We start from the raw sequence: 18,456 nt of genomic DNA on the forward strand, positions 1-18,456 counted from the left end.
CTCTCTGTCTCTCTGACTGTCTGTATACAATATGACAGTGATCTAACTGTACTGTTGACTGACTGATCTCTCTTATGTCTCTCCCTCTCAATTCAAATCAATTCAATTCAATTCAAGGGGCTTTATTGGCATAGGAAACATATGTTTACATCTCCGTCTCTCTATTTCTGTCTAACTCATTAAATACGTTGAGTAGTGGTTAAATTGTTATGTTCACTACAACAAATATTGATGTTTGATCGTTATATATAGTTCAGAATACATAATGCAGTTTAGTGTCCAAAAAATTCCTAAAACACAAAACAGTTAAATATTTCAAATTTAAGAGAAGTATATGGGTGATGATGTCACTTCGTTACTTTAAGTGTTGACACTGTACACCTCAGGGCTAGGGGGTCCACCTCTGGGCTAGGAGGTCCATTTGGATTTGAGCCATCAACAACAAGTTTGTTGAAACAGTGAAGTAAGTATACAAACTTTGCTTTGAGAGCCTAACTGATTACACATGATCTACATTTTAATAGTTTCTAGACATTCCATGTGTACATCTGGTGGGTTGAACGAAGGACGTAGTTAGCTATTCTAGATGGCTGAGACTGTCACTATTGGCTCCTCCCTTTCATCTATTTGGGGAGAACCAATAGTATCACTCGTCTTAAGGATGTCATCGATTGGTATGATGATAATGATGTCATATTGCTGAGTCCCATATTTAATGATACTTCCTGGGGCCAGAACTGTAAAGAATAAATAAAGGAAAAATACAGTTAAAACAATCATAAAAAACGGAGCCCACAGAAAAATCCCATAAAACCCCACATATACAGTTTATAGAAGCATCTAGAACTGATGAAAAGCCTTTCTGTTCAGTGACATCACCTTTATTGAGACCCAAATTAACCATATAACCTTATTGAGACATATCCCCTCGAACAAGAGAAATAATACAAATAATGTAAATATTTTCCGTCCTGATTGACCCAGGGGATATTGTCTTGGCGAGCAGCAGCTTCCTGGACCGGTTCTGTCCTGAGATTGGTCAGGGCCATCTGTACCAGCTGGCTGCTGATAGGTTGAGATTTATATGGCTGGCTGGCTGTGGTATTCTAGATGGAGACAGAGAGGAAAGATAGGCAGTGTGTGAGTATCTGTGTGAGTGTCTGTCTGTCTGTGTGTGTGTGTGTGTGTGTGTGTGTGTGTGTGTGTGTGTGTGTGTGTGTGTGTGTGTGGGTGTGTGTGTGTGTGTGTGTGTGTGTGTGTGTGTGTGTGTGTGTGTGTGTGTGTGTGTGTGTGTGTGTGTGTGTGTGTGTGTGTGTGTGTGCGTGTGTGTGCGCGTGTGTGTGCGCGTGTGAGTTAGTAGAACATGCTTGAAGCTACCTGGACAGGTTCCTGTGTCTGAATCATTCCTCTTCTCTCCACCCCCCTCTTTCCTCCTCTTCTTCTCTTCTCTCCATCCCCCTCTTCCCTCCTCTTCTTTCTTCTCTCCATCCCCCTCTTTCCCCTCTTCTTTCTTCTCTCATCCCCCTCTTTCCCCTCTTCTTTCTTCTCTCCATCCCCCTCTTTTCTGTTCATCCACCTCTCTACTCGTCTCCTCTCCTTTCTCCTTGCTTTCATCTCCTCCTGCTCCTGCTCCTGCTCCTGTTCCTGCTCCTGCTCCTGCTCCTGTTCCTGCTCCTGCTCCTGCTCCTGCTCCTCCTCCTCTCCTCCTTCTCTTCCTCCCCCTCCTCTCCTCATATCCCTGTGGACTAACGGGTATATCACCTGAGCATGACATTGAAGATCATACATGAGGGAGTGCATGTGTGTGAGAGAATGTGAGACTACCCAGAGTGTGTTTTTTGATCAGAGCCAGCTGATGTCAGAGGAACGGCAACATGTGGCTCACATCCCTCCATCCAATTACTCCTCCCTTCTCTTTCCTTTCAATTCACCCCTCTGTTCCACGCCCCCACATCACTCCATCCATCAGCTAAGCGTCTCGTCTCCGAGGAGAATGGGATATTGAACTGAGAGAGAAAGAGAGGAGAAAGAGAGAGGAGAGAGAGAGAGAGAGAGAGTAAAAGAGAGGGACAGAGAGAGAGAGGAACAGAGAGCGAGAGACAGAGAGAGAGAAGAGAGAGAGACAGAGAGAGAGGAGCAGAGAGAGAGTGACAGAGAGAGAGAGAGAGAGAGAGAGAGACAGAGAGAGGAGAGAGAGAGAGAGAGAGAGAGCAGAGAGAGAGAGAGAGGGACAGAGAGAGAGAAAGGAACAGCAGAGAGACAGAGAGAGAGACAGAGAGAGAGAGAGAGAGAGAGAGAGAGAGAGAGAGAGAGAGAGAGAGAGAGAGCAGAGAGAGAGAGAGAAGAGAGACAGAGAGAGAGAGAGAGAGAGAGAGAGAGAGAGGAGAGAGGGACATAGAGAGAGAAAGGAACAGAGAGAGAGACAGAGAGAGAGAGACAGGGAGAGAGCGGGAACAAAGAACAGAGAAAAAGGGAATGGTAAAAAGAGAGAGAGGAGGTGTAGGCTGGTAATAACATGTTCCAGAGCAGGGGCCGTACTTCCTGCTGGAGTGTGTGTCTTTATTCTAAAGAATACAATAACATGTCTTTAAGAGAAACAACAAAACCAAGTTTCCTAACTCTGTCCCCTATATTACCCAGAAACACACAAACATAATCTCTCACACACAGAAGTGCACACACACATGCACACAAGCACAAAGTGTGTATATGTGGGAACAGACACTGTAATCTATACTGTAGTCCCTGAAGCCTCTTATGTTATAGATACTGTAGTCCCTGAAGCTGACGCCTCTTATGATATAGATCCTGTAGTCCCTGAAGCTGAAGCCTCTTATGTTATAGATACTGTAGTCCCTGAAGCTGAAGCCTCTTATGTTATAGATACTGTAGTCCCTGAAGCTGAAGCCTCTTATGTTATAGATACTGTAGTCCCTGAAGCTGAAGCCTCTTATGTTATAGATACTGTAGTCCCTGAAGCCTCTTATTTTATAGATATTGTAGTGCCTGACTCCTCTTATGTTATAGATACTGTAGTCCCTGAAGCTGACTCCTAATATGTTATAGATACTGTAGTCCCTGAAGCTGAAGCCTCTTCTTGTAACGGTTGTCTTTGGAAGAAGGAGTTGACCAAGGTGCAGCAGTGTTCATGATGGTATTTACTTTATCTGAACACTGAATCAAGTGGAACAAAATGCACAGCTCTGTCAGGTGAAAAACACAAGACAGAAAACAACTACCCACAAAAACTCTGTGGGAAAAGGCTACCTAAGTATGGCTCCCAATCAGAGACAACGATAGACAGCTGTCCCTGATTGAGAGCCATACCCGGCCAAAACAAAGAAATACACAAAACATAGAAAACGGAACATAGAATGCCCACCCTAGTCACACCCTGGCCTAACCAAAATAGAGAACAAAAACCTCTATGGCCAGGGCGTGACAGTACCCCCCCCAAAGGTGCGGACTCCGGCCACAAAACCTGACTCTAAAGGGAAGGGTCCGGGTGGGCCATCCTTACGGCGGCGGCTCTGGTGCGGGACGTAGACCCTGCTCCACCTTCGGCTTGGCCCACTTAGGTGGCGCCTCTGGAGTGGGGACCCTCGCCGCCGACCCCGGACTGGGGACCCTCGCAGCGGGCCCCGGACAGTCGGGCGACTCTGGCGGCTCCGGACTGGCGGGTGACTCTGGCGGCTCCGGACTGGCGGGCAACTCTGGCGGCTCCGGACTGGAGGGCGACTCTGGCGGCTCCGGACAGGAGGGCGACTCTGGCGGCTCCGGACAGGCGGGCGACTCTGGCGGCTCTGGACAGGCGGGCGACTCAGGCACAGGACTCACCAGACTGGGGAGACATGCAGGAGGCCTGGCTCTGGGAGCAGGCACAGGACTCACCAGACTGGGGAGACATGCAGGAGGCCTGGCTCTGGGAGCAGGCACAGGACTCACCAGGCTGGGGAGACGTGCAGGAGGCCTGGCTCTGGGAGCAGGCACAGGACACACCAGGCTGGGGAGACATGCAGGAGGCCTGGCTCTGGGAGCAGGCACAGGATACACTGGGTCTTGGAGACGCACTGGAGGTCTGGAGCGCACGGCCTGCACAACCCGTCCTGGCTGAATTGTCACTGTAGCATGGCACGGCAGAGTGCAGGCACAGGACGAACTGAGCCCTCCCAGCGCCCCGGAGACACAGTACGCAGAGCCGGCGCAGGATACCCTGGGCCGAAACTGCGCACTGGGGACCAGACGCGCTGAGCTGGCACAATCCGCCCTGGCTGGATGCCCACTCTAGCATGGCACTTGCGGGGGACTGGTATCGACCGCACCGGACTGTGCGTGCGGATGAGCGAGACCGTGCGCACTTCCACATAGCACAGTGCTCTCCACATCAACCGCTCCCCACGGTAAGCACGGGGAGTTGGCTCAGGTCTATTGCCTGACTCCACCAATCTCCCCGTGTGCCCCCATCAATTCTTTGGGGGGGCTGCCTCTCAGGCTTCCTTGCCAGCCGTGTTCCAGCATAACGTTCGCTCCCTTTTCCTGCTACTTCCGCTCTCCTGACTGCCTCCACCTGTTCCCATGGGAGGCGATCCCTTCTAGCCAGGATCTCCTCCCATGTGTAGGATCCCTTGCCGTTCAGGATATCCTCCCATGTCCAGGAGTCCTTCTTACCACGCTGCTTGGTCCGTTGGTGGTGGGTAGTTCTGTAACGGTTGTCTTTGGAAGAAGGAGTAGACCAAGGTGCAGCGTGGTTCGTGTTCATGATGGTATTTATTTTATCTGAACACTGAATCAAAAACAAAGTGGAACAAAATGCACAGCTCTGTCAGGTGAAAAACACAAGACAGAAAACAACTACCCACAAAAACTCTGTGGGAAAAGGCTACCTAAGTATGCCTCCCAATCAGAGACAACGATAGACAGCTGTCCCTGATTGAGAGCCATACCCGGCCAAAACAAAGAAATGCACAAAACATAGAAAACGGAACATAGAATGTCCACCCTAGTCACACCCTGGCCTAACCGAAATAGAGAACAAAAACCTCTCTATGGTCAGGGCGTGACACTTATGTTATAGATACTGTAGTCCATGAAGCTGAAGCCTCTGATGTTATAGACTGTAGTCCCTGAAGGTGACTCCTCTTATGTTAAAAATACTGTTGTCCCTGAAGCCTCTAATGTTATATATACTGTAGTCCCTGAAGCTGACGCCTCTTATGATATAGATCCTGTAGTCCCTGAAGCCTCTTTTGTTATAGATACTGTAGTCCCTGAAGTTGACTCCTCTTATGTTATAGATACTGTAATCCCTGAAGCTGACACCTCTTATGTTATAGATACTGTAGTCCCTGAAGCTGACGCCTCTTATGTTATAGATACTGTAGTCCCTGAAGCTGAAGCCTCTTATGTTATAGATACTGTAGTCCATGAAGCTGAAGCCTCTGATGTTATAGACTGTAATCCCACAAGCTGACACCTCTTATGTTATACATACTGTAGTCCCTGAAGCCTCTTATGTTATAGATACTGTAGTCCCTGAAGCTGACACCTCTTATTATATAGATCCTGTAGTCCCTGAAGCCTCTTTTGTTATAGATCCTGTAGTCCTTGAAGTTTATGCCTTTTATGTTATAGCTACTGTAGTCCCTGATGCCTCTTATGTTATAGATACTGTAGTCCCTGAAACTGACTCCTCTTATGTTATAGATACTGTAATCCCTGACTCCTCTTATGTTATAGATACTGTAATCCCTGACTCCTCTTATGTTATATATACTGTACTCCCTGAAGCTGAAGCCTCTTATGTTATAGATACTGTAGTCCCTGAAGCTGATGCCTCTTATGATATAGATCCTGTAGTCCCTGGAGCCTCTTTTGTTATAGATATTGTAGTCCCTGAAACAGACTCCTCTTATGTTATAGATACTGTAGTTCCTGACTCCTCTTATGTTATATATACTGTAGTCCCTGAAGATTCCTCTTATGTTATAGATACTGTAGTCCCTGACTCCTCTTATGTAATAGATACTGTAGTCCCTGAAGCTGACTCCTCTAATGTTATAGATACTGTAACCCCGGAAGCTGAAGCCTCTTATGTTATAGATACTGTAGTCCCTGAAGCCTCTTATGTTATAGATACTGTAGTCCCTGAAGCTGAAGCCTCTTATGTTATAGATACTGTAGTCCCTGAAGCTGAAGCCTCTTATGTTATAGATACTGTAGTCCCTGAAGCCTCTTATTTTATAGATATTGTAGTGCCTGACTCCTCTTATGTTATAGATACTGTAGTCCCTGAAGCTGACTCCTAATATGTTATAGATACTGTAGTCCCTGAAGCTGAAGCCTCTTATTGTAATGGTTGTCTTTGGAAGAAGGAGTTGACCAAGGTGCAGCGTGGTTCGTGTTCATGATGGTATTTATTTTATCTGAACACTGAATCAAAAACAAAGTGGAACAAAACGCACAGCTCTGTCAGGTGAAAAACACAAGACAGAAAACAACTACCCACAAAAACTCTGTGGGAAAAGGCTACCTAAGCATGGCTCCCAATCAGAGACAACGATAGACAGTCCCTGATTGAGAGCCATACCCAGCCAAAACAAAGAAATACACAAAACATAGAAAATGGAACATAGAATGCCCACCCTAGTCACACCCTGGCCTAACCAAAATAGAGAACAAAAACCTGTAGTCCCTGAAGCTGACGCCTCTTATGATATAGATCCTGTAGTCCCTGAAGCCTCTTTTGTTATAGATACTGTAGTCCCTGAAGCTGACGCCTCTTATGATATAGATCCAGTAGTCCCTGAAGCCTCTTATGATATAGATCCTGTAGTCCCTGAAGCCTCTTATGATATAGATCCTGTAGTCCCTGAAGCCTCTTTTGTTATAGATACTGTAGTCCCTGAAGCTGACGCCTCTTATGTTATAGATACTGTAGTCCCTGAAGCCTCTTATGTAGTTAATATAGTTAATCATATAGACATTATAGTTCATCATATAGATACTGTAGTTCATCATTTATTTACTGTATTTCATCATATATCTACTGCAGTTCATCATATATCTACTGTAGTTCATCATATATCTACTGTAGTTCATCATATATCTACTGTAGTTTATCATATATCTACTGTAGTTCATCATATATCTACTGTAGTTCATCATATATCTACTGTGGTTTATCATATATCTGCCGTAGTTCATCATATATCTACTGTAGTTCATCATGTATCTACTGTAGTTCATCATGTAGCTACTGTAGTTCATTATATATCTACTATACTTCATCATATATCTACTATAGTTCATTCTACATGTCTGTTCGTTGCCCCTGCTCCCCTTACATTTAACAGTATGGCTGTGTGTGCTTATTTCGCTCTATGTGTGTCTGTCTCTGTCTCTCTGTCTATCTCCCCCTCCCTCTTTCCCGTTCTCTCTCACTGTCTCTCTCTCTCCCTCTCGCTCCTTCTCTCTCCCTCTCTCTCCTTCTCTCTCCCTCTCCCTCTCCCTCTCCCTCTCTCTCTCTCTCTCTCTCTCTCTCTCTCTCTCTCTCTCTCTCTCTCTCTCTCTCTCTATGTGTATACCATGACTCTCCTTCCACAATAGATCAGAGCTCTGAGGAAGTGGGAGACTGATAGTTACCAGGTGAGAGGAACGCGGTGTGTAACAGCTAGTCTGTGGCTACAGTAAAGGCCTGGTGATATCACTGTGTGTAACAGATAGTCTGTGCTACAGTAAAGGCCTGGTGATATCACTGTGAGTAACAGCTAGTCTGTGGCTACAGTAAAGGCCTGGTGATATCACTGTGTGTAACAGCTAGTCTGTGGCTATAGTAAAGGCCTGGTTATATCATTGTGTGTTACAGCTAGTCTGTGGCTACAGTAAAGGCCTGGTGATATCACTGTGTGTAACAGCTAGTCTGTGGCCACAGTAAAGACCTGGTAATATCACTGTGTGTAACAGATAGTCTGTGGCTACAGTAAAGGCCTGATGATATCACTGTGTGTAACAGCTAGTCTGTGGCCACAGTAAAGACCTGGTAATATCACTGTGTGTAACAGATAGTCTGTGGCTACAGTAAAGGCCACATAGTATAGGGTGCCATGCTGGTCAACAGTAGTGCACTATACTTGGAATAGGGTGCCATTTGAGACTTGTCTTATGTTAATTTTTCTAATCCAAGATGGCATAGCAGTCAGACGTCCTTTGTCCTCGTCTTGTCGTGTCCCGTGTATATATATATTTACATATTTTCTTTGCATATCTTTTATATATTTTTTTCTAAAAATTCAACTTCAAAACACTCTCCTGCAACCCACCTCACCAATTTAAAAAAAGTATTATTTACCTCAAATCTGAAATCCACAACAGAAGCTAGCCAGAAGTTAGCCAGTTCACTAGCTAACGTTAGAATTCAGCTAACCACGGTTGGTGGTCATCAGCTCTCCCTTAACTCGAAAAGCTATCACCAGTTTTGTACAACGCGACTCAGACCAGAGCATACCGGACCTATTTTCTCTCCATAACCCTGGATTTTCTACCGCAAGCTCTGGACATTTACACCTGGATCTTGCAGCTAGCTAGCTGCTATCCGAGTGACTATTGGCTAACGTCGGTCCCGGAGCTAACATCAATTATTCCGGAGCTAGCCAGCTGAAGAGTTCCATCAGCCACTCCTGGGCTACAATCACCTATCTGGACCCGGTTTACTGCCGATGCGGAGCTCCATCGGGCCTTCACGACTGGACTACCAACGTTATCTGCCCGAGGGTGTTATCCAACTGGCCCCTCTGTCGCGACGTAACCTGGCCCATCAGCGGCCAGCTAATCATTAGCTGTCTTATTGGCTGCTATCTGAATAGGTATATCGGCCAATTGTCTTGGGCCACAAGAACTATAACTATTTTGCCAATTGGATTGGTCCCCTCTACCACACGGAACCCCACTAATCTACCGACGAAAACGCACGAGGTGGCTAAAAACAGACCATCTTCTGCCAACTTGCTACCCATGGCCCGGCTAGTTGTCTGAATCGCCGTGACCGCAACCGACCTCACAACCCACTGGACCATTTTGATCACTTGGCTAAGCATGCCTCTCCTTAATGTCAATATGCCTTGTCAATTGCTGTTCTGGTTTGTGTTTATTGGCTTATTTCACTGTAGAGCCTCTAGCCCTGCTCATTATACCTTATCCAACCTCTCAGTTCCACCACTCACACATGCGATGACATCACCTGGTTTCAATGTTGTTTCTAGAGACAATATCTCTCTCATCATCACTCAATGCCTAGGTTTACCTCCACTGTATTCACATCCTACCATACCTTTGTCTGTACATTATACCTTGAGGCTATTTTATCGCCCCCAGAAACCAGCTCCTTTTACTCTCTGTTCCGGACGTCCTAGACGACCAATTCTCATAGCTTTTAGCCGTACCCTTATCCTACTCCTCCTCTGTTCCTCTGGCGATGTAGAGGTGAATCCAGGCCCTGCAGTGCCTAGCTCCACTCCTATTCCCCAGGCGCTCTCTTTTGATGACTTCTGTAACCGTAATAGCCTTGGTTTCATGCATGTTAACCTCTATGGGGCAGGCGGGACGAATTCGTCCCACCTACGTAACAGCCAGTTGAGTCCTGTGGCGCGATTTTCAAATACCTTAAAAATCCTATTACTTCAATTTCTCAAACATATGACTATTTTACAGCTATTTGAAGACAAGACTCTCGTTAATCTAACCACACTGTCCGATTTCAAAAAGGCTTTACAACGAAAGCAAAACATTAGATTATGTCAGCAGAGTACCAAGCCAGAAATAATCAGACACCCATTTTTCAAGCTAGCATATAATGTCACAAAAACCCAGAAGACAGCTAAATGCAGCCCTAACCTTTGATGATCTTCATCAGATGACACACCTAGGACATTATGTTATACAATACATGCATGTTTTGTTCAATCAAGTTCATATTTATATCAAAAAACAGCTTTTTACATTAGCATGTGACGTTCAGAACTAGCATACCCCCCGCAAACTTCCGGCGAATTTACTAACAATTTACTAAATTGCTCACGATAAACGTTCACAAAAAGCATAACAATTATTTTAAGAATTATAGATACATTACTCCTCTATGCACTCGATATGTCCGATTTAAAATAGCTTTTCGGTGAAAGCACATTTTGCAATATTCTAAGTACATAGCCCGGCATCACAGGGCTAGCTATTTAGACACCCTGCAGGTTTAGCACTCACCAATATCAGATTTACTATAAGAAAAATGGTCTTACCTTTCCTGTTCTTCGTCAGAATGCACTCCCAGGACTTCTACTTCAATAACAAATGTAGGTTTGGTCCAAAGTAATCCATAGTTATGTTCCAACAGCGACGTTTTGTTCGTGCGTTCTAGACACATACACACGAACATTAAGGAGAGTTAGTTATGTTCTTCCCCAGAACTCTCAACACTGTAGATCATTACCCAGCCGACAGTTTAATTCCTCTGAGATTAGGGAAACCTTGAGTGGTACTCCCTCTCATATCTTAAACCCTCAGAGTTCAAACTAGGTCGGGTCAACACAGTTTAACGGTTCTTGGTGTTTACTTAATGTAACAATTGTCGTAGAGAGGTGACCAAGATGCAGCGTGGCACGTGTTCATGATTATTTATTTCAATCAAACAACAGAAACACAAAACAGAAAACAACTACCCACAAACACAGGTGGAAAAAGGCTGCCTAAGTATGATTCCTAATCAGAGACAACGATAGACAGCTGCCTCTGATTAGGAACCATACTCGGCCCAAAACAAAGAAATACAAAACATAGAATGCCCACCCCACACCCTGACCTAACAAAATAGAGAAATAAACCGTCTCTCTCAGGTCAGGGCGTGACAGTACCCCCCCAAAGGTGCGGACTCCCGGCCGCAAACCTGAACCTATAGGGGAGGGTCCGGGTGGGCATCTATTCTTGGCGGCAGCTCTGGTTCGGGGCGTAGCCCCCACTCCGCCTGCTGATCCCCCCGCTTCTGTGTCGCCGGAGGAACCAGACCGTGGATCATCGCCGGAGGATCTGAACTGCCGACCGCCGCTGAAGACTCTGGACTACAGGCCGCTGCTGAAGACTCTGGGCTGCAGGCCGCCGCTGAAGACTCCGGGCTGCAGACCGCCACTGAAGACTCCGGGCTGCAGACCGCTGCTGAAGACTCCGGGCTGCAGACCGCCGCTGAAAACTCTGGGCTGCAGACCGCCGCTGAAGACTCCGGGCTGCAGACCGCCACTGAAGTCTCCGGGCTGCAGGCCGTCTCAGGAGGTTCTGGGCTGCAGGCCGTCTCAGGAGGTTTCGGACTGTAGGCCGTCTCAGGAGGTTCCGTACTGTAGGCCGCCTCAGGAGGTTCCGTACTGTAGGCCGTCTAAGTAGGTTCCATATGGGGACCGTCGCTACAGGCTTCATGCCATGGATCATCACTGCAGGCTCCGCGCCATGGATCACCACTGGAGGCTTTGTGCCATGGATCATCACTGGAGGCTCCGGGCCATGGATTATCACTGGAGGCTTCGTGCCATGGATCATCTCTACAGGCTCCGGGCCATGGATCATCCCTACAGGCTTCTTGCCATGGATTATCCCTACAGTCTCCGGGCCATGGATTATCACTGGAGGCTTCGTACCATGGATCATCCCTGGAGGCTTCGTGCCATGGATCATCCTTACAGGCTCCGGGACATGGATCATCCCTACAGGCTTCTTGCCATGGATTATCACTTGAGGCTCCGGGCCATGGATTATCACAGGAGGCTTCGTGCCATGGATCGTCCTTACAGGCTCCGGGCCATGGATCATCCCTACAGGCTTCTTGCCATGGATTATCACTTGAGGCTCCGGGCCATGGATTATCACAGGAGGCTTCGTGCCATGGATCATCCCTACAGGCTCCGGGCCATGGATCATCACTGGAGGCTTCATGCCATGGATCATCACTGGAGGCTTCGGACCATGGCTCACCACTGGAGGCTTAGGTTTCAGGGTATAATTATTTAATCATTATCTTTAAACATAGAAATTCTTCTATCAAGAGGATGCCTGGTTATAAAAAAAAAGCCTTCCTCACCATCTTAAATAAGCATGTCCCATTCAAGAATTTTAGAACCAGGAACAGATATAGCCCTTGGTTCTCTCCAGACCTGACTGCCCTTAACCAACACAAAAACATCCTGTGGCGTTCTGCATTAGCATCGAACAGCCCCCGTGATATGCAACTTTTCAGGGAAGTTAGAAACCAATATACGCAGGCAGTTAGAAAAGCCAAGGCTAGCTTGTTCATGCAGAAATTTGCTTCCTGCAACACAAACTCAAAAAGGTTCAGTGACACTGTAAAGTCCTTAGAGAATAAGAGCACCTCCTTCCAGCTGCCAACTGCACTGAGGATAGGAAACTCTGTCACCACCTATAAATCCACTATAATTGAGAATTTCAATAAGCATTTTTCTACGGCTGGCCATGCTTTCCACCTGGCTACCCCTACTCCGGTCAACAGCACTGCACCCCCAACAGCAACTTGATCAAGCCTTCCCCATTTCTTCTTCTCCCAAATTCAGTCAGCTGATGTTCTGAAAGAGCTGCAAAATCTGGACCCCTACAAATCAGCCGGGCTAGACAATCTGGACCCTTTCTTTCTAAAATTATCTGCCGAAATTGTTGCAACCCCTATTACTAGCCTGTTCAACCTCTCTTTTGTGTCGTCTGAGATTCTCAAAGATTGGAAAGCAGCTGCGGTCATCCCCCTCTGCTACAGACCTATATCTATCCTACCCTGCCTTTCTAAAGTCTTCGAAAGCCAAGTCAACAAACAGATTACCGACCATTTCGAATCCCACCGCACCTTCTCCGCTATGCAATCTGGTTTCAGAGCTGGTCAAGGGTGCACCTCAGCCACGCTCAAGGTCCTAAACGATATCGTAACCGCCATCGATAAGAAACAATACTGTGCAGCCATATTCATTGACCTGGCCAAGGCTTTCGACTCTGTCAATCACCACATCATCGGCAGACTCAATAGCCTTGGTTTCTCAAATGATTGCCTGGTTCACCAACTACTTCTCTGATAGAGTTCAGTGTGCCAAATCGGAGGGCCTGTTGTCCGGGCCCCTGGCCGTCTCTATGGGGGTGCCACAGAGTTCAATTCTTGGGCCGACTCTTTTCTCTGTATACATCAATGATGTCGCTCTTGCTGCTGGTGAGTCTCTGATCCACCTCTACGCAGACGACACTATTCTGTATACTTCTGGCCCTTCTTTGGACACTGTGTTAACCTCTCTAGGGTAGGGGGCAGTATTTTCACGGTCGGATGAAAAACGTACCCAAATTAAACGGCCTACTACTCGGGCCCAGGAACTAGAATATGCATATTATTAGTAGATTTGGATAGAAAACACGTTTCTAAAACTGTTTGAATGGTGTCTGGTTAGACTGTAAACTCTCCTTCCAGACTCACATCAAACATCTCCAATCCAAAGTTAAATCTAGAATTGGCTTCCTATTTCGCAAAAAAAGCATCTCATGCTGCCAAACATACCCTCGTAAAACTGACCATCCTACCGATCCTCGACTTTGGCATTTACAAAATAGCCTCCAATACCCTACTCAATAAATTGGATGCAGTCTATCACAGTGCCATCCGTTTTGTCACCAAAGCCCCATATACTACCCACCACTGCGACCTGTACACTCTCGTTGGCTGGCCCTCGCTTCATACTCGTCGCCAAACCCACTGGCTCGAGGTCATCTACAAGACCCTGCTAGGTACAGTTCCCCCTTATCTCAGCTCGCTGGTCACCATAGCAGCACCCACCTGTAGCACGCGCTCCAGCAGGTATATCTCTCTGGTCACCCCCAAAGCCAATTCCTCCTTCGGCCACCTCTCCTTCCAGTTCTCTGCTGCCAATGAATGGAACGAACTACAAAAATCTCTAAAACTGGAAACACTTGTCTCCCTCACTAGCTTTAAGCACCAGCTGTCAGAGCAGCTCAAATATTACTGCACCTGTACATAGCCCATCTATAATTTATCCCAAACAACTACCCCTTCCCCTACTGTATTTATTTATTTATTTTGCTCCTTTGCATCCCATTATTTCTACTTTGCAGTTTCTTCCACTGCAAATCTACCATTCCAGTGTTTTACTTGCTATATTGTATTTACTTCGCCACCATGGCCTTTTTTGCCTTTACCTCCCTTATCTCACCTCATTTGCTCACTTTGTATATAGACTTATTTTTCTACTATATTATGTATGTTTGTTTTATTCCATGTGTAACTCTGTGTTGTCGTTTGTGTCAAACTGCTTGCTTTATCTTGGCCAGGTGTAACGGCTGTCGTGAGAGAGAGTAGACCAAGGTGCAGCGGAGTTAGTGTTCATCATTGAATATTTAATAGACGAAAGAACACTATACAAAAATAAGAAAACCGACAGCCAAACAGTCCTGTCAGGTGCAAAACACTAACAGAAACAATTACCCACAAAACCCCAACGGAAAAAACAGGCACTTATGGCCAGGGCGTTACAGTACCCCCCCCCCCCCCCCCAAGGTGTGGACTCCGACTGCAAAACCTGACTCTGAAGGGGAGGGTCCGGGTGGGCCTTCTTAGGGCGGCGGCTCAGGTGCGGGACGTGGCCTCTGCACCACCCTCGGCGTCGCCCTCTTAGGTGGCGCACCTGGCCGCGCCGAAGGTCTGGTGGGCGACCCTGACTGCGCCCGGCTGGCGGGTGGTGATAGCTGCACCCGCTCCTGACTTGCGGGCAGCTCTGGCGGCTCCGGACAGGCAGGCAGCTCTGGCGGCTCCGGACTGGCGGGCAGCTCTGGCGGCTCCAGACTGGCGGGCAGCTCTGGCGGCTCTGGACTGGCGAGACCCACTGGAGGCCTAGTCCCGGGAGGCGGCACAGGACGGACCAGGATGGGCAGACCCACTGGAGGCCTAGTCCTGGGAGGTGGCACAGGACGGACCAGGCTGGAGAGATCCACTGGAGGCCTGGTCCGAGGAGGAGGCACAGGATAAACCGGGCTGTGGGGGAGCACTGGAGTTCTAGAGCGCACGGCCTGCACAACCCGTCCTGGCTCGATGCCCAATCTCCCCCGGCAGATGTTAGGAGCTGGGATGTAACGCACCGGGCTCTCCACGCGTACTGGGGACACCGTGCACTTTACTGCATAACACGGTGCCTGACCAGTACTACGTTGCCTCCTGTAAGCACGGGGAGCTGGCTCAGGTCTCCAACCTGACTCTGCCACACTCCCCTGCCTCTCGGGCTCTACCTGCCTCCCAGGCAGATTGTCACAGTGGTCCAGCAATTGCTCCCATGTCCAGTCAATCCTTGACTCCAACACCTCAAGTGACCAGGATGCCATCTCCTCCCGAGCGCGCTGCTTCCTATAGTCCTCCTTGACTTCCATCTGCCCTCTTCTCCGCTGCTTGGTCTTTTTGTGGTGGGTAATTCTGTAACGACTGTCGTGAGAGAGAGTAGACCAAGGTGCAGCAGAGTTAGTGTTCATCATTGAATATTTAATAGACGAAAGAACACTATACAAAAATAAACAAAACGACCAGCAACAGTTCTGTCCGGCTCCACACTAAACAGAAAACAATCACCCACCAAACCCCAATGGAAAAACAGGCACTTATGTGTGACTCCCAATCAGCAACAACACTCTACAGCTGTGCCTGATTGGAAGCCACACGGCCAAAATCAATGAAACAAACCAACATAGAAAAATGCACATAAAACGCCCACCCAATGTAACACCCTGGCCTAACCAAAATAAAGAACAAAAACCCCTCTCTATGGCCAGGGCATTACACCAGGTCGCAATTGTAAATGAGAACTTGTTCTCAACTTGACTACCTGGTTAAATAAAGGTGAAATTAAAACAATTTAAAAAATGAGGCTCGTCTGCTCATGTTGTCTTGGTGTATTCAAATTAAGACAGACAGACAGACAGACAGACAGACAGACAGACAGACAGACAGACAGACAGACAGACAGACAGACAGACAGACAGACAGACAGACAGACAGACAGACAGACAGACACAGCTAGGGATCACTTTAGTAAAGCTGTCCAGGTGCAGGACAGATGGAGGGGTATACATACTGCGTCCTCTCTCTCTCTCTCTCTCTCTCTCTCTCTCTCTCTCTCTCTCTCTCTCTCTCTCTCTCTCTCTTTCTCTCTCTGTGTGTGTGGTGGTTTGATCAGTGGTGTGTGTGTGTGTGTGTGTGTGGGGGGGGGGGGGGGGGGGGGGGGGGTGTTGTTGTAGTTGAGGCTGTGGTGTCATAAGTTTTACCAGATTGTCCTGTAAAGTTGTTGTAAAGTCTCTGAGGCAGATGTGTTTAGGAGATGCGTCTTTCTCATGAGTCGGGTTTAGGGTTTCTTAATAATGGCTCAGGACCCAACGTAGGTCCTGGCCATCTGAGAGGTGGGTCGCAGTGTGATAATACATCTATTATCACAAACTATTTCTTCTTTATTTGGGTCACGAGTTGAAAAAGTTTGAGAAACCCTTCAGTAGTCTGTGTGTTGTAAGGTAAGAAGGAAGGAGAGAGAGGGAGAGAGTGAAACTCACCAGCTGCATGAGTCCCTCTCCTCTCTCTCTCTCTCCTCTCTCTCTCTCTCCTCTCTATCTGTCTCTCTCTCTCAGTGCTCTGGTCGCTTTGACTTTGTCTCCTAACTCCTCCCTCCCCCTCTCCAGCCAATCTGGTGGACGTGCTGAGGATCCTGGACCTATCAGAGGACATGGAGGGTGTGTCTCTGGAGGCGGGGCTCTGCACCAGTCGAGAGGGAAGAGAAGAGACAGACATCTCCTTCAAGATCAACAAGAAGATCCAACTCAGTGTCCCTACAAAACAGCTGTTCCCAGGTACACTACACACACACACCTGCATGCACACGATGATGATGATGATGAACAACTATATGATGAAAATTATAATGATCTGTCTCTATTGACTCAGTGTTCCCAGTAGACGATTGTAGTGATGGTGATGATGATGATGATGATGAGGATGACGATGATTGTAGCGGTAACCAACTCTCTCTCTTTCTTTCTCTCTCTCTCTGTCTCTCTCTCTCTCTCTCTCTCTCTCTCTCTCTTCTCTCTCTCTCTCTCTCTCTCTCTCTCTCTCTGTCTCTCTGTCGCTGTCTCTCTCTGTCTCTCTCTCTCTGTCTCTCTCTGTCTCTCTCTCTGTCTCTCACTGCCTCTCTCTGTCTCTCTCTGTCTCTCACTCGCTCTCTCTCTCTGTCTCTCTCTCTGTCTCTCTCTCTCTGTCTCTCTCTCTGTCTCTCTGTCTCTCTCTGCCTCTCTCTCTGCCTCTCTCTGTCTCTCTCTCTCTCTCTCTGTCTCTCTCTCTCTGTCTCTCCAGAAGGGTGGTTCCCAGTGGACTTCTCTGTCCTGGCTACGGTGCGTGCCCGGCGGGGTGCCCAGGTGTTCTTGCTGTCCCTGTACGACCCTCAGGGTACCCAGCAGCTGGGGATAGAGGTCGGGAGGTCCCCTGTCTTCCTGTATGAAGACCAGCAAGGCCTGCCTTCTCCTGAACTCTACCCTACCTTCAGGAAGATCAACCTGGCTGACGGCAAGTAGGTGTAACACACACAGATACTGGACGTGAACAGGAATGCACACAGACACTATGTCTCACCCCTCCAAAATCCAGATTCAACACTTTCAGATTTCTTTACATGTTTAGATTTGTTGATTTCATTTGACAGTTAAAACAAGACATATACTCAGTACGTACATGTTAAAATGGGACTGGGATAGCACAATAAAGTGCAATACTTATTACCATTGTGGTCCCCCTCTTTCTCTCTCTCTCTCTCCCTCTCTCCCTCTGTCACAGAGTAGTTTAGAGTGTCAGTCACTTACTGGATCTAGTATGACAACACCCTAGAATAACTCTCTTTCTCCCCCCTCCCCTTCTACCCAGATGGCACAGGGTAGCGTACAGTGTGGAGGGTCAGTCAGTGACTCTGTATCTGGACTGTGAGAAGGTGGAGAGTCTGGAGCTCCAGAGAGGTCTTAACCCAGAGGTCAGCACTGAAGGGGTCACTGTGTTCGGGACACGGCTACTGGATGACCAGGTCTTCGAGGTAGGACTATGTTGGAGGTAGGACTGTGTTGGAGGTAGGACTGTGTTGGAGGTAGGACTATGTTGGAGGTAGGACTGTGTTGGAGGTAGGACTATGTTGGAGGTAGGACTGTGTTGGAGGTAGGACCATGTTGGAGGTAGGACTGTGTTGGAGGTAGGACTGTGTTGAGGTAGGACTGTGTTGGAGGTAGGACTGTGTTGGAGGTAGGACTGTGTTGGAGGTAGGACTGTGTTGGAGGTAGGACTGTGTTGGGGGTAGGACTGTGTTGGAGGTAGAACTGTGTTGGAGGTAGGAGTGTGTTGATGTTAGGACT

The 18,456-nt window shown here is 47.6% G+C and overlaps 1 protein-coding gene across 1 annotated transcript in view; it reads left to right on the forward strand.

Annotated features, from left to right (window-relative positions):
- The window catches only part of LOC106593482 (uncharacterized), an 86,297-nt gene that overhangs the window by 2,990 nt on the left and 64,851 nt on the right, over positions 1-18,456 (forward strand). The window contains exons 2-4 of the mRNA XM_082967396.1: positions 16,747-16,914; positions 17,417-17,630; positions 17,981-18,143. Of these exons, the coding sequence (XP_082823522.1) occupies positions 16,747-16,914; positions 17,417-17,630; positions 17,981-18,143 (545 nt within the window). The remainder of the gene's footprint in view (positions 1-16,746; positions 16,915-17,416; positions 17,631-17,980; positions 18,144-18,456) is intronic.

Source organism: Salmo salar, chromosome 02 (genome assembly GCF_965601325.2).
Source record: "Salmo salar chromosome 02, fSalSal1, whole genome shotgun sequence".
In the NCBI taxonomy this organism is placed as follows: domain Eukaryota; kingdom Metazoa; phylum Chordata; class Actinopteri; order Salmoniformes; family Salmonidae; genus Salmo; species Salmo salar.